This window comes from Echeneis naucrates, chromosome 12 (genome assembly GCF_900963305.1).
Source record: "Echeneis naucrates chromosome 12, fEcheNa1.1, whole genome shotgun sequence".
NCBI classification, from domain to species: domain Eukaryota; kingdom Metazoa; phylum Chordata; class Actinopteri; order Carangiformes; family Echeneidae; genus Echeneis; species Echeneis naucrates.
The window spans coordinates 19574489-19588336 of record NC_042522.1 but is presented as its reverse complement, the minus strand read 5'-3'; the positions used below and the strand labels follow the sequence as shown (position 1 = coordinate 19588336).

General features: G+C 48.4%; 1 protein-coding gene across 1 annotated transcript; it reads left to right on the top strand.

The window, feature by feature from the left end:
- Positions 1–54: 54 nt before the first annotated feature.
- sez6l (seizure related 6 homolog (mouse)-like) lies at positions 55–13848 on the top strand. The gene is made up of 18 exons (XM_029516471.1): positions 55–133; positions 222–338; positions 1722–2090; positions 2518–2750; positions 4368–4563; positions 5167–5352; positions 5439–5610; positions 5690–5856; positions 6432–6626; positions 7408–7546; positions 8624–8823; positions 11045–11239; positions 11759–11950; positions 12393–12587; positions 13056–13091; positions 13325–13439; positions 13529–13634; positions 13715–13848. The coding sequence occupies exons 1-18, from the start codon at positions 55–57 to the stop codon at positions 13745–13747; spliced, it is 2925 nt and encodes a 974-aa protein (XP_029372331.1). The 3' UTR covers positions 13748–13848.

Below are 13848 nucleotides of genomic sequence, written 5' to 3'. Positions count from 1 at the left end.
GCCAACGTCCTGCTTTCTCTTAGAGCTGCAGTCATTGACGTCGCCGTAGTAACGATGGCTCCTGAGACGGCGTGCGATTTGGAAATGAGCCTGAACTCACACTGCTGTTCAAGCTTCTCCAAATTATCTCACAGTGGGAACGTGGAGGTTCGTTTAACAGCCGAGCAGGATTTGGGTAGTTAGTGAGGCTCCGTTTGTCTCTGATGTCCCGACACCTCCAGCTTTGGCCCCCCAGCAGGCCTGTCCGGTAGAATCCTGCTCCGGGACTCTTCCAGCTGGTAGAGCAGGTCGGCGGTTGGATCCAGCCGACAGCCGACTGCGGTCCTCCTCTTTCTCCTGTAAGTGGAGGAAGGAAACACACATCAGTGCGTGGCTGTCAGACTCCCGCTTTCTCCTGTCAGACTGTTTGAAGTGGTCAGACTCATTTTCTCCGACAGTTTTTCAGACTTTAGTCTCTCTAAGCTCATCGTCTGTGGCAGCTGTGATTTTTGGCTGTTTGACAGTTTCTCTCTCGTTTCATTTCTGCTGTAAAAACGTCAGGAGATGCTGCGCACTCCATTTCAGTTGTCTTTGATTTATTTCCTCTGTGGCAGAAAACCGTGTGACGGCCTGATGCTGATCCTGAAACCAGCATCACGGCACAAACAACCCATAATGTACGATATTACGCTGCTTCTGTCTCCATCCAGACACGCTGTCATTCCTCTCATCGCAGTGGCAGCAGTCCAAACAGGGAACTCCAGGCATCCCTCTCCCCAGCACCACTTTCTACTTCTGGGTCTCCTGGACGTGAAGGAGCATTTCCACTTTTCCAAGCTCGAAGCGCTTCTCCTTCACTCGGAGGGAGGTTACATTTGCCAAGGCCCCTTTTTCAATGAGTTGACACTAATTTAGGTATCGTCATCAAAAATGTGTTGTTTTTTTTAATCAAAGGTTTAAATGACAACTATAACTGTGATTTTCAATTAAGTTTAAATGACTTAAAATAATCGAAGTCGCAGAACTGTGTGTGTGTGTGTGTGTGTTAGAGCTGAGTTTCCTGCTGACGGAGCTTTTACACATCGAGCATGCTGCAGCTACAGTATCTCCATAGATTAAAAAAAGGGTATTTATTTCCCTTCTGAAGATGAAAAACCACAGAAGCAGAATGAACAAAGTGTTTGTGTTGTTTGCGCGTTGTTGACAACACACAGAGGATATTTCCCTCGGACTTATTTGTGCGTCGCTGTGTGTAGATGACACTTAACTGCAGATTAATGTGAGACTGCAGCACGAGCTCTTTTTCAGCTGGAGTGTACGAACTGTACGGCTGATAGCTGTTGTGAGGGTGGACTGCGAAGTGTGTGAGGAGGAAGACAGGAGGTGTGTGTGTGTGTGTGTGTGGAGAAATGCTGGTCTCGGCTGTTCTGGAGTTAAGCTGCTGGAGATGGCGTTTTAGCATGCATGGCAGAGCAGTTTTCCTGTCTCTGCATTTCTGTTCTCCTCTGTTCACAGCTCCTGTCATGCTGAACTGGCCTGTCTCTCCACCACAGCGTCACATTATAGTGTGTGTGTGTGTGAGGGGAGCTTGACTGGGCTGCGCTGGTGAGATAACCCCGGTTCTGATAAGACCGGCAGGCCGCTGACAGAACCACCCAGAGTCCAACTCTCGGGACATTTTCAAAGATTCGCCTGTCTTTGCCAGTGGAAGTGATTCCTTCTTTGTTTTCCGCCCTTTTCAGATAAAGAAGCCCCCACGGCCGCCCCCGCAGCCCCGTCTCCTGTGGCGACACCAGGGAGCACAAAGGAAGTTGGCGGCCCAAAAGGAAAAAGTTCGGGCGCCGCAGCTGGAGGTTTGTTCCAGTCAGTTCTGGCTCAAAAGGGCCGGCTGGTCTCCCAGAGAGGGGACGTCCTCCCCTCCGCTCTGCCCCAGAACCTGCTGCCTCTGCTGGGCCGAGGACTCAGCCTCAGCTCCATCACCGTCGGCCGCTCCCTGGAGCGTCAGAGGAAGGTGAAGCCCCCGCCCTCAGCTGCTCCCCCCACACACACAGCTGAGGTCATCACCGAGGTCACGATGCTGGACGTGGACGCTGAGACGGAGACACCCCCAGGTACTGTCCCCAGAGGATGAACCGTCCTGAGGTGTAAGCCCAGGTTCATTGTTCCCTGAGGATGAGCCTCCGAAGCAGATGGTTTCCCATCATCCTCAGCTGGGCTCTGTGTTTAAAAGTTAGCATGCTAGCACGCTATGAAACAAAGCACGATCAACATCGTACATGCTGAAAATCAAGACCAAAGTTTACAGATTGAACTGTGAATATTAAATTTGGTGGGGGTGACATCCAGAAGACACACAGCTGGCTTTAAAATACTTTCTTTTAAATTTAGTTCAGTGTGGATGATTTCTCCAGTGCTCATCTTTCCAATACAGAAATGAGAGTGTCATTTTTCATTCTAAGTCAGAGTTCACAGCCAGCAGCTGTGGATGTGTCAGACTCAGACTGAGGCTCAGTAATTTCCATCATCAATTTCACACAGCAGGGATTTCCAGTCAGCCTCACATTGCAGAGATTACAACAGAAAATATGCAACAAGGCCAGAGAAAACTAAACGGCAGTTCTTTCCCCTCAGCTGCTCAGAGCTGCATGCTGAATTTCTCAGGCCCGGAGGGGTACATCGACTCCTCCAATGAGCCCCCCCTGCCCGACGGCGCCTTCTTACACTGCACCTACACGGTGACGGTGTACACCGGCTATGGAGTGGAGCTGCAGGTATGCAACAAAAACAGCAACAACACGCACACACACAACCGGCCGTCTGCTGCGACCTGCAGGTGGAGTTCTGCCTCCTGGTGACGGCCGCTTGTACTGCAGAGCTGGTTTTACATTTGGAGCTCTCTGTCCTGTGAGCTCCCTTTCACACAGAGGTCAGCCCGCCTCCATCACCAGCTCAAAGCCGGAACAACCGCCATGCTGTGATAGTTTGTTATAAAAAGGCCTGGCTCCATCCATCCGCTTTTACGCCCACACACTCACACCTTTCACCTTCACCATCACATCCACGGTTACCGGCAAACTCACGACCACATTAAATATTATTTTGTTGGAGTGAACAGACGTTTAATGACGAGCTGCTTTTTATTTCAAGAACTTAAACAGAAAAAAATACATAAACTAAAAGAGCAGCAGGGTGGTGAGAAGGCTGAAGGTTTGTTCTCCCAGCTCCTGCATGGATGTCCTCCCTCAGTCCAGAGGGAGATATGTACGATAGCCTGGGACTGGTGCCATGACGGGGTCCATGACAGGGTCCATGACAGGGTCCATGACTGGGTCCATGATGGGGTCCATGACGGGGTCCATGACGGGGTCCATGACGGGGTCCATGACTGGGTCCATGACATGACGGGGTCCATGACGGGGTCCATGACAGGGTCCATGACAGGGTCCATGACGGGGTCCATGACAGGGTCCATGACTGGGTCCATGATGGGGTCCATGACGGGGTCCATGACGGGGTCCATGACGGGGTCCATGACGGGGTCCATGACTGGGTCCATGACATGACGGGGTCCATGACGGGGTCCATGACGGGGTCCATGACAGGGTCCATGGCGGGGTCCATGACAGGGTCCATGGCGGGGTCCATGACGGGGTCCATGACAGGGTCCATGACAGGGTCCATGGCGGGGTCCATGACGGGTCATCTGATGGACGGATGTACCACCTCGTTGTTTTCTAGTTTTACTGACCTTCAGTCACATTCATACGGCAGCTTTTGGATGAATAACATCCACACAACCTGCAGGCAGGAGGAGGCGGGAATCGAACCCCGACCTTTGGACTCAGAGTTTTAAAGTTTTTAAATGTCTTCGCTCTAACGAAAGTTAGTTTAATTTCTGTTCACTGTAACTGCCGACTGATGAAATTCTGTTTTCCTCTCACGTGCGACAATGGCCAACTCATTCTGGAGTTTCATCCAGGAATCTGCAGCGTCATGATGCAAAGTGAGAAAACCAGAAAGCATCGACTTTCTGCAATAAGCAGCGACTCAGCAGGACTTTATTTCCCTCGTTAACTTAAATACAGGCTGCTCTGCAGTTTCCATTTTTACATCAATCTTACGAAGAGCGTTACATTGAAAGGTGACAAACTGATGACGTTTCTGCTGGACTCATTTTTGATTGATGGGACACAAAATAATAAAATCTTTACAACAGCGCAGACATTCACGGAGAAAAAGACTGAGGTAATGTGTGAACACTCTTCCTAAACGTTTTCACGTATTTCCACACACCTTCTTTTATCTTCTGTCTCATGAACGCCTGAAGAACGTTGAGGGGACGACTCACCTGTAAAGGTCGCTCAGGTCATGCTTTTCTGTGTGTTCAGGTGAAGAGTGTGAACCTGACGGACAGCGAGCAGCTGTCCATCAGGGGCGTCGACGAACGGGGGTCCCTGCTGGTCCTGGCCAATCAGACGCTGCTGGTGGAAGGTCAGGTGATCCGCAGTCCCACCAACACGCTGTCGGTGTACTACCGGTCCACCCCGGAGGGCAGCATGGGCGTCTTCCAGCTGCACTATCAGAGTGAGCGCTTATTAACACGCTATACAGATTCAATAAACATGAAGTCATCATCAGCTCCTCAGGGACTGTGTGTGCTCCGTATATATGCTAATTACTTAATCAAAAATCTTCTCATCTTATCATTTAGCACAGTGATTGAATCTGTCATGTGAATTATCTTATTAGGCCTCTGATTAATTGGCTCTCGTCTAATTAGAAGGCTGAGAATACGGGAGTTTTTATGGAGAGAGAGAGAGAGAGAGAGAGAGAGAGAGAGAGAGAGAGAGAGAGAGTGTGTGTGTGAGCACTTGGCCCATAATAGATATGACAGAGACTGGAAAGGAGGAATCATCAGTGCTAAGGCCCACCTGTGCCATTAATCACAGCCGTCTCATCCTCTTTGCATCAGCAGCAGCTCGAAGACAGCTGCGTTAAAACAGATGAGACTGAAAACTGAAATGCTATCTCATCAAATCACAGGGGGACTCCAGGTGAACGTGAGCTGCTGAAACTGAAAACGACTTTCCTGCTTTTATATTTGGGATTTCTGTTGATGTATTGTGATGTTCCGCTGTGAGCCTGCAGAATCTCTGAATGTCTGAACCCTCTTCCTCCTGTCCGCAGCCTTCAGGCTGAGCTGTCCGCTGCCCAAGAGGCCTCACTTTGGGGAGGTGTCGGTGTTGGACCTGCTCCCCGGAGGAACCGCCCGCTTCCACTGCCACATGGGTTACCATCTGCAGGGCGAGCCGCTGCTCACCTGCATGAACGCCTCCCTGCCGGTGTGGAGCAGCAAGGAGCCGAGCTGCCGAGGTGAGACTCGGTTTCCTTCGCAATTTCAGAGACTTTTTTGCGGACAAAAGTGTTCAGCTGACGTGAAAGTGACTCCTCCCCTGCAGCGCTCTGCGGGGGGACGGTGAAGAACGCCACCGTGGGGAGGGTTTTATCTCCTTCGCCCCACCACGGGCCCAACGCCACCCAGGACTGCTCCTGCTCCTGGTCCCTGGAGGCGCCCAAAGACCAGCGGCTGCACCTGCACCTGGAGAGGCTGGCCCTGGGGCCCACCGACAGGCAGGGGCCCCGTTCTGTGAGTTTTTCCAGAATATTTCCTGTAAACCTTCAATAATCAGCAGTTCTTCCGTCTCTGCAGGCTGGTGCTGTGGAGCGGGCTGGACGCCAGCTCCGTGGTCCTGTTTGACTCGGGCCACGGTGGACAGATACCGTTTGAGGGCGTCATCAGCGAAGGTCCGGCCGTGAGGATCCAGTTCATCACCGATCAGCCGAACCACAGCACGGGGTTCAACATCCGCTACGAAGGTTCAGAGGCTGCTGTCGACAAACGCACACAAACATAACACTGCAGCACAATTCATCTACAAAAACAACAAAGTGAGAAATGGCTTTCCATGAAAAGCTCGTCACAGCATGACTGAAGCTGTTGGTTTTGAGGATGTGTGGAAGTTTTATTTTAATGGCTCCGTCTGAAAATGACTGAAAAACGCTGCGCTCAATCTATTGTCACATTTCTATAACGGCAGTATAATTATGCAAACAACTGTTCCTGAGAAGCTGTCGAGGCCCCGGGGCTCGGTGCACATTGATCACTGCCAAGTGGATTTGGGGCTGGATTTTCAGGAAGGGGCCTGGTTGTTCAACATAATCTGAGCTAAAGCTTCCTGAGTTTCTGGCAAAGTCAGATTGTGGTGGGGAATAAAGATCCCGCAGCAATGTGTTTATCATCACCAGTAAAATGAAAAATTTCGAAGATGCATTGTTTGCCAGCGGAAGCACAGATGCTTCTGATCGTCTTGGCATCTGTTTGTGCAGATTACAGCGGGGGGTTGGCGTCAAGGCGATTCACTTTGCTGTTAAATGTTTTCTCTCCTCTGCAGCTTTCGAGCGAGGCCACTGCTACGAGCCGTACCTGCAGAACGGGAACTTCACCACCTCGGACCCGCTGTACGGCGTCGGAGCCGTGGTTCAGTTCACCTGTGACCTCGGACACTCGCTGGAACAAGGCCCACCCGTCATCGAGTGCATCAGCGCCAGGGATCCCTACTGGAACGACACGGAGCCGCTGTGCAAAGGTAACACCGAGTGTCAGGCTGCTGTGTTGTGTTGTGACTTTCTAACAGCACAACCTGATGACTGCAGTTTGTTCTTCCTCTTTATTTTCTCCTCCATTGTGTTAAACAGAACCATTTCCAGCCTTCTCCAACTCCAATTCGCCACTTGATTCCTTTTTCATGATCAATCTTTTAGTGCAAAACTGCTGATTCAGACAGTGTTTCACAACTTTTCCCAAAAGATTTGGCCGCGGCCAACAAATTCAGAGTCACAGATCTCGACTTCGCACTAACTCGTTGTACCGCAGAGAATATCTGAAAGTGTGAAAACACGTTTGACATCATCATGAGTGATTCGAAGTGGATCTAAAGTTTCAGCCGCTGCAGCTCCATAACTAGACAGCCCTCTGCTATCATTTAGGTCGGGGGGGTCCAGCTGTGATGTCCCGCCCCCCGTAGCAGATGATGAACGTGATGAATATGAATCTACAGCTATGGGCCTAGTTCAGTTTATCTTATCCTGGATTATGATGTATAAATATATAGAGAGAGATATTATTTGGCATTGACCCTCAAGTCTTTTTATAATCGTGTTATTTTATTTTATTGTGCATTTGCACCCTTTAGATGTTGAATGAATGTTCATCTTTAGTGCAGTAGGAGGAAATCCTTACTTTAGTTGAGTTCAGCCCAGTCCAGTTTGGACACTGAAGACCTGGATCTGTCCACCTGCTGGACTTTAAAAGCTCCGTATTTCTCTGGCGGTGCTGTTGTTGGACGGTGTGTCCTTCTGTCTCTGCAGCGCAGTGTGGAGGAGACCTGACCGGACCGGGGGGCGTCATTCTGTCTCCAAACTGGCCGGAGGGCTACGGAGAGGGGGAGGACTGCAGCTGGAGGATCCATGTCAGGGAGGACAAACAAGTGCTGCTGGACGTGCAGCTGTGAGTAAAACACCAACACACGAATACAAACAGCGTCGAAGTTTGGGCTGACAGCGGCCAGATGCTAGCATAAAAAATGGATGTGGAGGCTCGGCGGGGGGGCCACCCCCCCACCGAGGTGTGATACTTGTGTATTCCTGCTCACACTGAAGCTTGAATTCCAAATTTGACAACATCACAGAGCAAGTTGATGAACTCCCCTCTGCAGTTTCCACAGAGCCGTGATATTTATTCCCTCATCCTGATTCTCCTCACTGCAGAGCTGCCCCCCCCCCCCATGTCTCAGGCAGCTCAACATCTAAAATCAGAGTGTGTGGAAGTTTTATTTTAATTAAGGAACCGAGGGTCCACATCATCCGATTACAGCCGAGGTGACGTTTTATCAAAGCAGAAGTCAGATCAGTGTTTATCCAGGAGGGACCAGACAAACTGAGACAGTGGCCTCTCAGTTTAATTCAAAGACAGTCAGCAAACTCTCTGCCCCCCCAAATATCTCAGGTAAAGCTCAGAAAAGTCACTTAAGCAGCCTCAGGAGAGAGACAGCAGGGAGGACTCGCTGAAGAACTGAGAGCGTGGGAGGGAAAACTGGATTCTGGAATCAGATCTGGCAACACAAACACAGATCAGACGTAATATGATCAAAATGACATTCAATCTGGATGTGATGAAAATGAACATCATGTTGAATAATGTTTTCTTGAAGAAGAGGTTACTGAGCTGGATGGAAGAAATAAAAATGCTCTTTCAATCCCAGCAGAATCCTGTAAAATTCACTTTTCTTCATTTAACTTATTTCCTGTGTGAAATGTGAAGTGAAATTGGTTTAACTCGACTTCCTGTAAACACTAATCCAATTCCAGACTAAGTCCTTTGGTGGAAACGTGTCACATCACATTTGCAGATTATTTCAGTCGAGCTGCATCCTTCAGAAGCGTCTGTGGTGAAACACAGGTCGTGTTTACAGACTATTAAACCCTTCGCCCGGGGAGCAATCTCAGCGTTCAGCCTTCGAGGTCATCTCGTCTCCCACACAGCCGTCTGTCGACACATCACTTCCTTCTCTTTCCTTGTCCTCAGTCTGAACATCAGCGACAGCGACATATTGACCATCACTGACGGCGACAGTGATGTCACCACGCACATCCCGGCGCACTACGTGAGAGGAGGGAGCCCCTTCAAGTTCTCGTCCACCACCCCCGACCTGATCATCACCTTCCACTCCGACCCGGCCGGGCTCATCTTCGGCAAGGGTGAAGGCTTCATCATCAACTACATGGGTGAGACGCACAACAACAGCTGAAACACAAAATATCTGGGCTCATCGCGGCATTCACACTAAACCGGGCCTCGCCATTGAAATCCTCTTAGAGCCACATCAGTTCTTTTCTGGTCTTTCGTATCTGTGTCATTTTCTTCTAAACTTGTCATATTTAAAAAAAGTCTCCTCATCTGATTCTGTCTGATCAGTTCTCTGAATGTTTCCTTGTCAGGCCTTCTGTAGAAACATGGTGGACTCACTGTAAACTAATGGAAGCAGATTTCTAAATATTATTATATCCCATGAAATCCTGCAGGCTGGTCCTTTAATTCTCCTCCGTCTTCTTTATTTGTCTCTTCTGTCTCTTCCCCTTGCCCTTATTCAATCACATCCCATTTGTTTCAGCATCTCACACACACACACACAATGTGAAGTTCCACAAGCAAAGCCAAATCGCACCCCCCCGACTTTAACACAGAAACCTGCACAGCGTCCCACATCCAACACCTGACACCAATTTAGACCTGAACTGAGACTCACACTGTCCAATTTACTGTCACCCTGCCGACTCAGCAGCCTCCCGGAGGAGTAAATCAAGTCAACGCAGCACGACTACATAGGCCGCTCCGTCTGATTGTATATGTGTGTTCAGAGTATGTCGCCCACCACACACATTCAGGGAGGAGAACCGAGTCAATAGAGAATGAATAATTGATCCAGGAACTTCAACTTACAAATCCCTGCAGGCCCATTATACCGCAGAGTGTAACGCAGTACAGTGCAGCGGCTGATCAATCATCACAAATACATATTCACACACACGGCCGACAGGAGGACCTTTATTTATTCATGTCTCAGGTTTTTTCTGTCCAAATTTTATTAATGTTGAGGAAGAGAGAAGCTCCTGGAGGAGGTTTTGTTGTGTTTGTGTTCTTGTGTGTTTGATAAACTGGAGACTTTAACATTCACAGAGCAATAACTGCCTGTAAAGCCGTAAACTGCCTGTGGGAGGAAAAAAACATTCAGGGTTTGTTTTTGTGCCGAGTCATATAATAATACAAAGAAAAATATATTAGAACATTACTTTAGAAAGTTCGACAGCTGCTTCTCTTCGTGTTGTTTCACCAACAATTACCAAAAATATTCAGGAAGTGGAACTTTTGCAGATAACCACTCGATTCGATTGTCAAAACAGTTCTCTAACTCAGCTAACTGATTAAAAACTTGAGCTACTTTATAAATTTGTAGATAATGTTTTATTTTTATCTTTACCCGGAAAAAATGTTGTTTACTGTTTTATTCTTCAGCCCGTCTTCAGTTCTGGTTCTTCTTAGTTTGACTGACTTTATATGAAACTGAGAAAAATTCTATGATTTAAATGATCTGAATGTAATCATGAGGTTTTATTTTCTTCGGATAACAAAATGTTATCAAAGGATTTTTCGTTATGAAGATAAAAATAGAAAGCAAAAATTCGCTTTCCCATAAAAAACATGTTGTCCAGAGTAAATCTTGCCTGTTTTGGCTTCCGTAAATTAGAAGTTACACAAAAAATCAACGATGACAACAAATTTTCTCCACTCTTGCTGCTAATTGTTATTAATAGTGAAGTTTGCATGCTAGCAGATAAAATGTAGTCCCTGTGAGTCAGTTCTGGTCTCCAGAGGATGAACCATCACATTTATCACCTCCTCTGCAGAAAAACGTTGACGTCGCTCAGAGGCTCGTTGTCTTAAGTTGATCTGACAGTTGTTGTTTGTAAGTCTTCCCATCTGGACTTTTATTTAATTGTACTCGAGGCTCTAAAATCTGAAGCTCCATTGATTTTCAAGGCCTGCGGAAAAAAACATGGCGAGAAAGTTTAAGCTGACTTCTTTTAATGAGAGATCAGAGGAATTCAGAGGCGTCTTCTGGATGATCAAGAGGAAAGAGATGGTGTGAGCCTCCTGCTGTGTAATCAGGACACGCTGCCAAAACATTCATACAGTTTGCTTTATTTTTCAAAAAGAGAAGTTTTGAACCACACTCTTTGGTTTTGAATTATTTAGTCAAATTTGAAAAGAAAAATTGTCTCTGGCACGAGCTGTGACAGTTAACGGACAGTTTGTGAATGAAAAAGAGGAGAGAACTGCAGATGGACTCCGTCATTCCATCAAAGGATCGCACAGTAAGTCCAGCCGTCCTCCAGACGTAGAGCTGCTGGTGTTGATCAACACGTGTTTTTCGTTTTCTCCTCTCAGAGGTTTCCAGGAACGACTCCTGCCAAGACCTGCCGGAGATCCAGAACGGCTGGAAGACCACGTCCCATGTGATCCTGGTGCGAGGGGCTCGTATCACCTACCAGTGCGACCCCGGCTACGACCTGGTGGGCCGGGAGACCCTGACCTGTCAGCTGGACCTGTCCTGGAGCTCCCAGCCTCCTTTCTGTGAAAAGAGTCAGTTACTCCATATTTATGTGAACCCTTTGACAGTCATTTAACGTTTTCTGGTCACATGACGAGTTCAACCTGACGTCGGAGACGTGTGACGAGTTTTATGGATGAAGTGAAGCTGAAGGTCGTTTTTTTGTTATTGATTTCATAGAAGCTCAGAGGATGGATAATTTAATTCATCAGCAGCATCAGATGGAAATGAAAGCCCTTAAATCTGTCAGGCAGATGTTCTTTGGAATGAACAAAGCACTCTCGTGCTCCCCAGAGGATGAACCCTTTTCATTTGTTTCATTGTCAGAATAATGAAAAGGGCTTCTTGTTAAAAACTATGTTTTGTTTTCAACAGTGCTCATTTTCATTCCAGGGAAAGAAGTCTAATTATCTTGATATAGATTCACGTTTGTTTATTATGACCACCTGCCTGATTCGGTTTAATCCCCACCATCAACACCTGGACTCCACCGAAGCTCTGAGGGTTTGCTGGGGTATGTTCCTGATGTCGTCTGTGCTCTTTTCCATCAGTCATGTACTGCTCAGATCCGGGCCACGTGGAGCACTCGACCCGGTCCCTGTCGGATCCTAAACTCCTGGTGGGCACCACCATCCAGTACAGCTGCAACCCCAGCTTCATCCTGCAGGGCGGTGCCACCATCACCTGCTACGGCCGAGAGCCCGGGACCCCCGTGTGGACGTCACGTCTCCCCCACTGCGTCCGTGAGTGTCATTAAAAAAATAAAGAGCAGAAAGGAAGCTGCTTAGTCTGCCAGTTATTTCTGAGGATTGTGGGAAGCTGCCAGGCTGTGATGTCAGAGCTGTCATCAGGACAGACAGTGATGGAGGATGAGAAGCTCTTTCTGATCTAACATGAGTGGGTTTGTGTGATTTCTGCCTCGGAGACGGAGTGTGTGTGTGTTATCGGGGTTATTAATGTTTGTGTGAAGTGTTTGATATGTAAATTCAATGCTAATGCGCCGCACCAATCAGCCCTCAGCCACCTGGAGGAGGGGGCGGAGATTATCCGTGAGTCATGTCACCTCAGCCGGAGTCTGTCAGATCTGTCAGCCAAGCTCTGACGCAAAAACCTCCGACTCCTGCTGAGAAACCTGACAGGATCCGTTTTTAATATTTATTTTTCCTTGTTTTTCTGTCTCTCTAGCTGAGGACTCAGTTTCCTGTGAAAACCCTGGTCTCCCTGACAACGGCTACCAGGTCCTGTCCAAGAGGCTCTACCTGCCCGGGGAGTCTCTCACCTTCGTCTGTTACCAAGGTTACGAGCTCATTGGAGAGGTTGCAATTAAGTGCATCCTCGGAAGTCCGTCGTTTTGGAGCGGCCCTCTTCCTCTGTGCAGGGGTGAGACTCTTATTGAATGCCAAGTTTGTAAATTTCCATGTGTGTGAAACGAAACGCTCCCTCGCTTTCTGGAACTTTGAATTTCTGCACGAATAGTTTTGTGCTTTTGTTTGGAGTTTTTTGGGTTTTTGCCTTTGCCTGTTGGTGCAGATTGAGCGTGTTCCTGTGCATGTAAACTCCATCAAGGTTTTAAAGAGTCAGGCAAAAAAAAAATATGGATTGAGCAGTGGAGGAGGAAATATTCAGATTACCTCAAACGAGCTGACTATAAATATTACAAAACAAAAGTCCATCCATCATCTGCACCGCTGATCAGTGTCCAGATCCAGATTCAGAAACATTCTTCCTCCTCCACTGTCATGTGTCAGCTGACGGGATTACAGCCAATGACTTCCTGCAGCCTCGTTCCGAACAGGAAGTGTGATGTAAAAGTTCATGTGCACTGACTGACAGAATGATGTCTTGCAGCCAACCATGAGTGCTTTGGCAACCATGCTTTGGAAGGTGAGTCTGTGTGTGTGTGTGTGTGTGTTCAGTTTGTTGTCTCGACTGACAAAAACGTCAGACAAACAGAATAAAAGCTGCATCTGCAACCATCTGCCTGTCCAGTTCCCTCCCAGTGTGTGTCCGTCCCTCCATTCGTCTCCCTGTGGACTCCACCTGCCTGCTCAAACACCAGCTTAGTTTTGTTCTCTCGGTGAAAACTCTGCCTTTGATTCGTTTTCTTCGTGTGTCAGTTGCCGAGGCGACTGCGGGCTCCACTCTGGAGGGCGGGAGCATCGCCCTGGCCATCTTCATCCTGGTCCTCCTCCTGTCGGTGCTGCTGGGAGGGGCCTACGTCTACGTCACACGGTGAGGTCACACGCACAGTTTGACTGATACCACTCACATCAAGGTCCACCTCCAGACCGTAAAAATGTTTCCCCTCGTCCGTCCTTCAGGTGCAGATATCACTCCAACCTGAGGCTGCCTCTGATCTACCCCCACCCTTACCGACAGATCACCGTTGAGACAGAGTTTGACAACCCGCTGTACGAGACAGGAGGGGTAAGTGTCCTCTATGTTCAAAGGCCGTCCATCCATGTGGTCTCACAGCGATCCGGTCCTGACTCTGCCTGTCCCCACAGCAGGACACTCGTGAGTACGAAGTCTCGATATGAGAAGACTCACAAAAGTCATGAGAACCAGCCGCCTCGTCCCAACTCTTCATCCTCTCCTCCCTCCTTCTCCGCCCAGGAGGAGGCGATGTAAATACAAACAG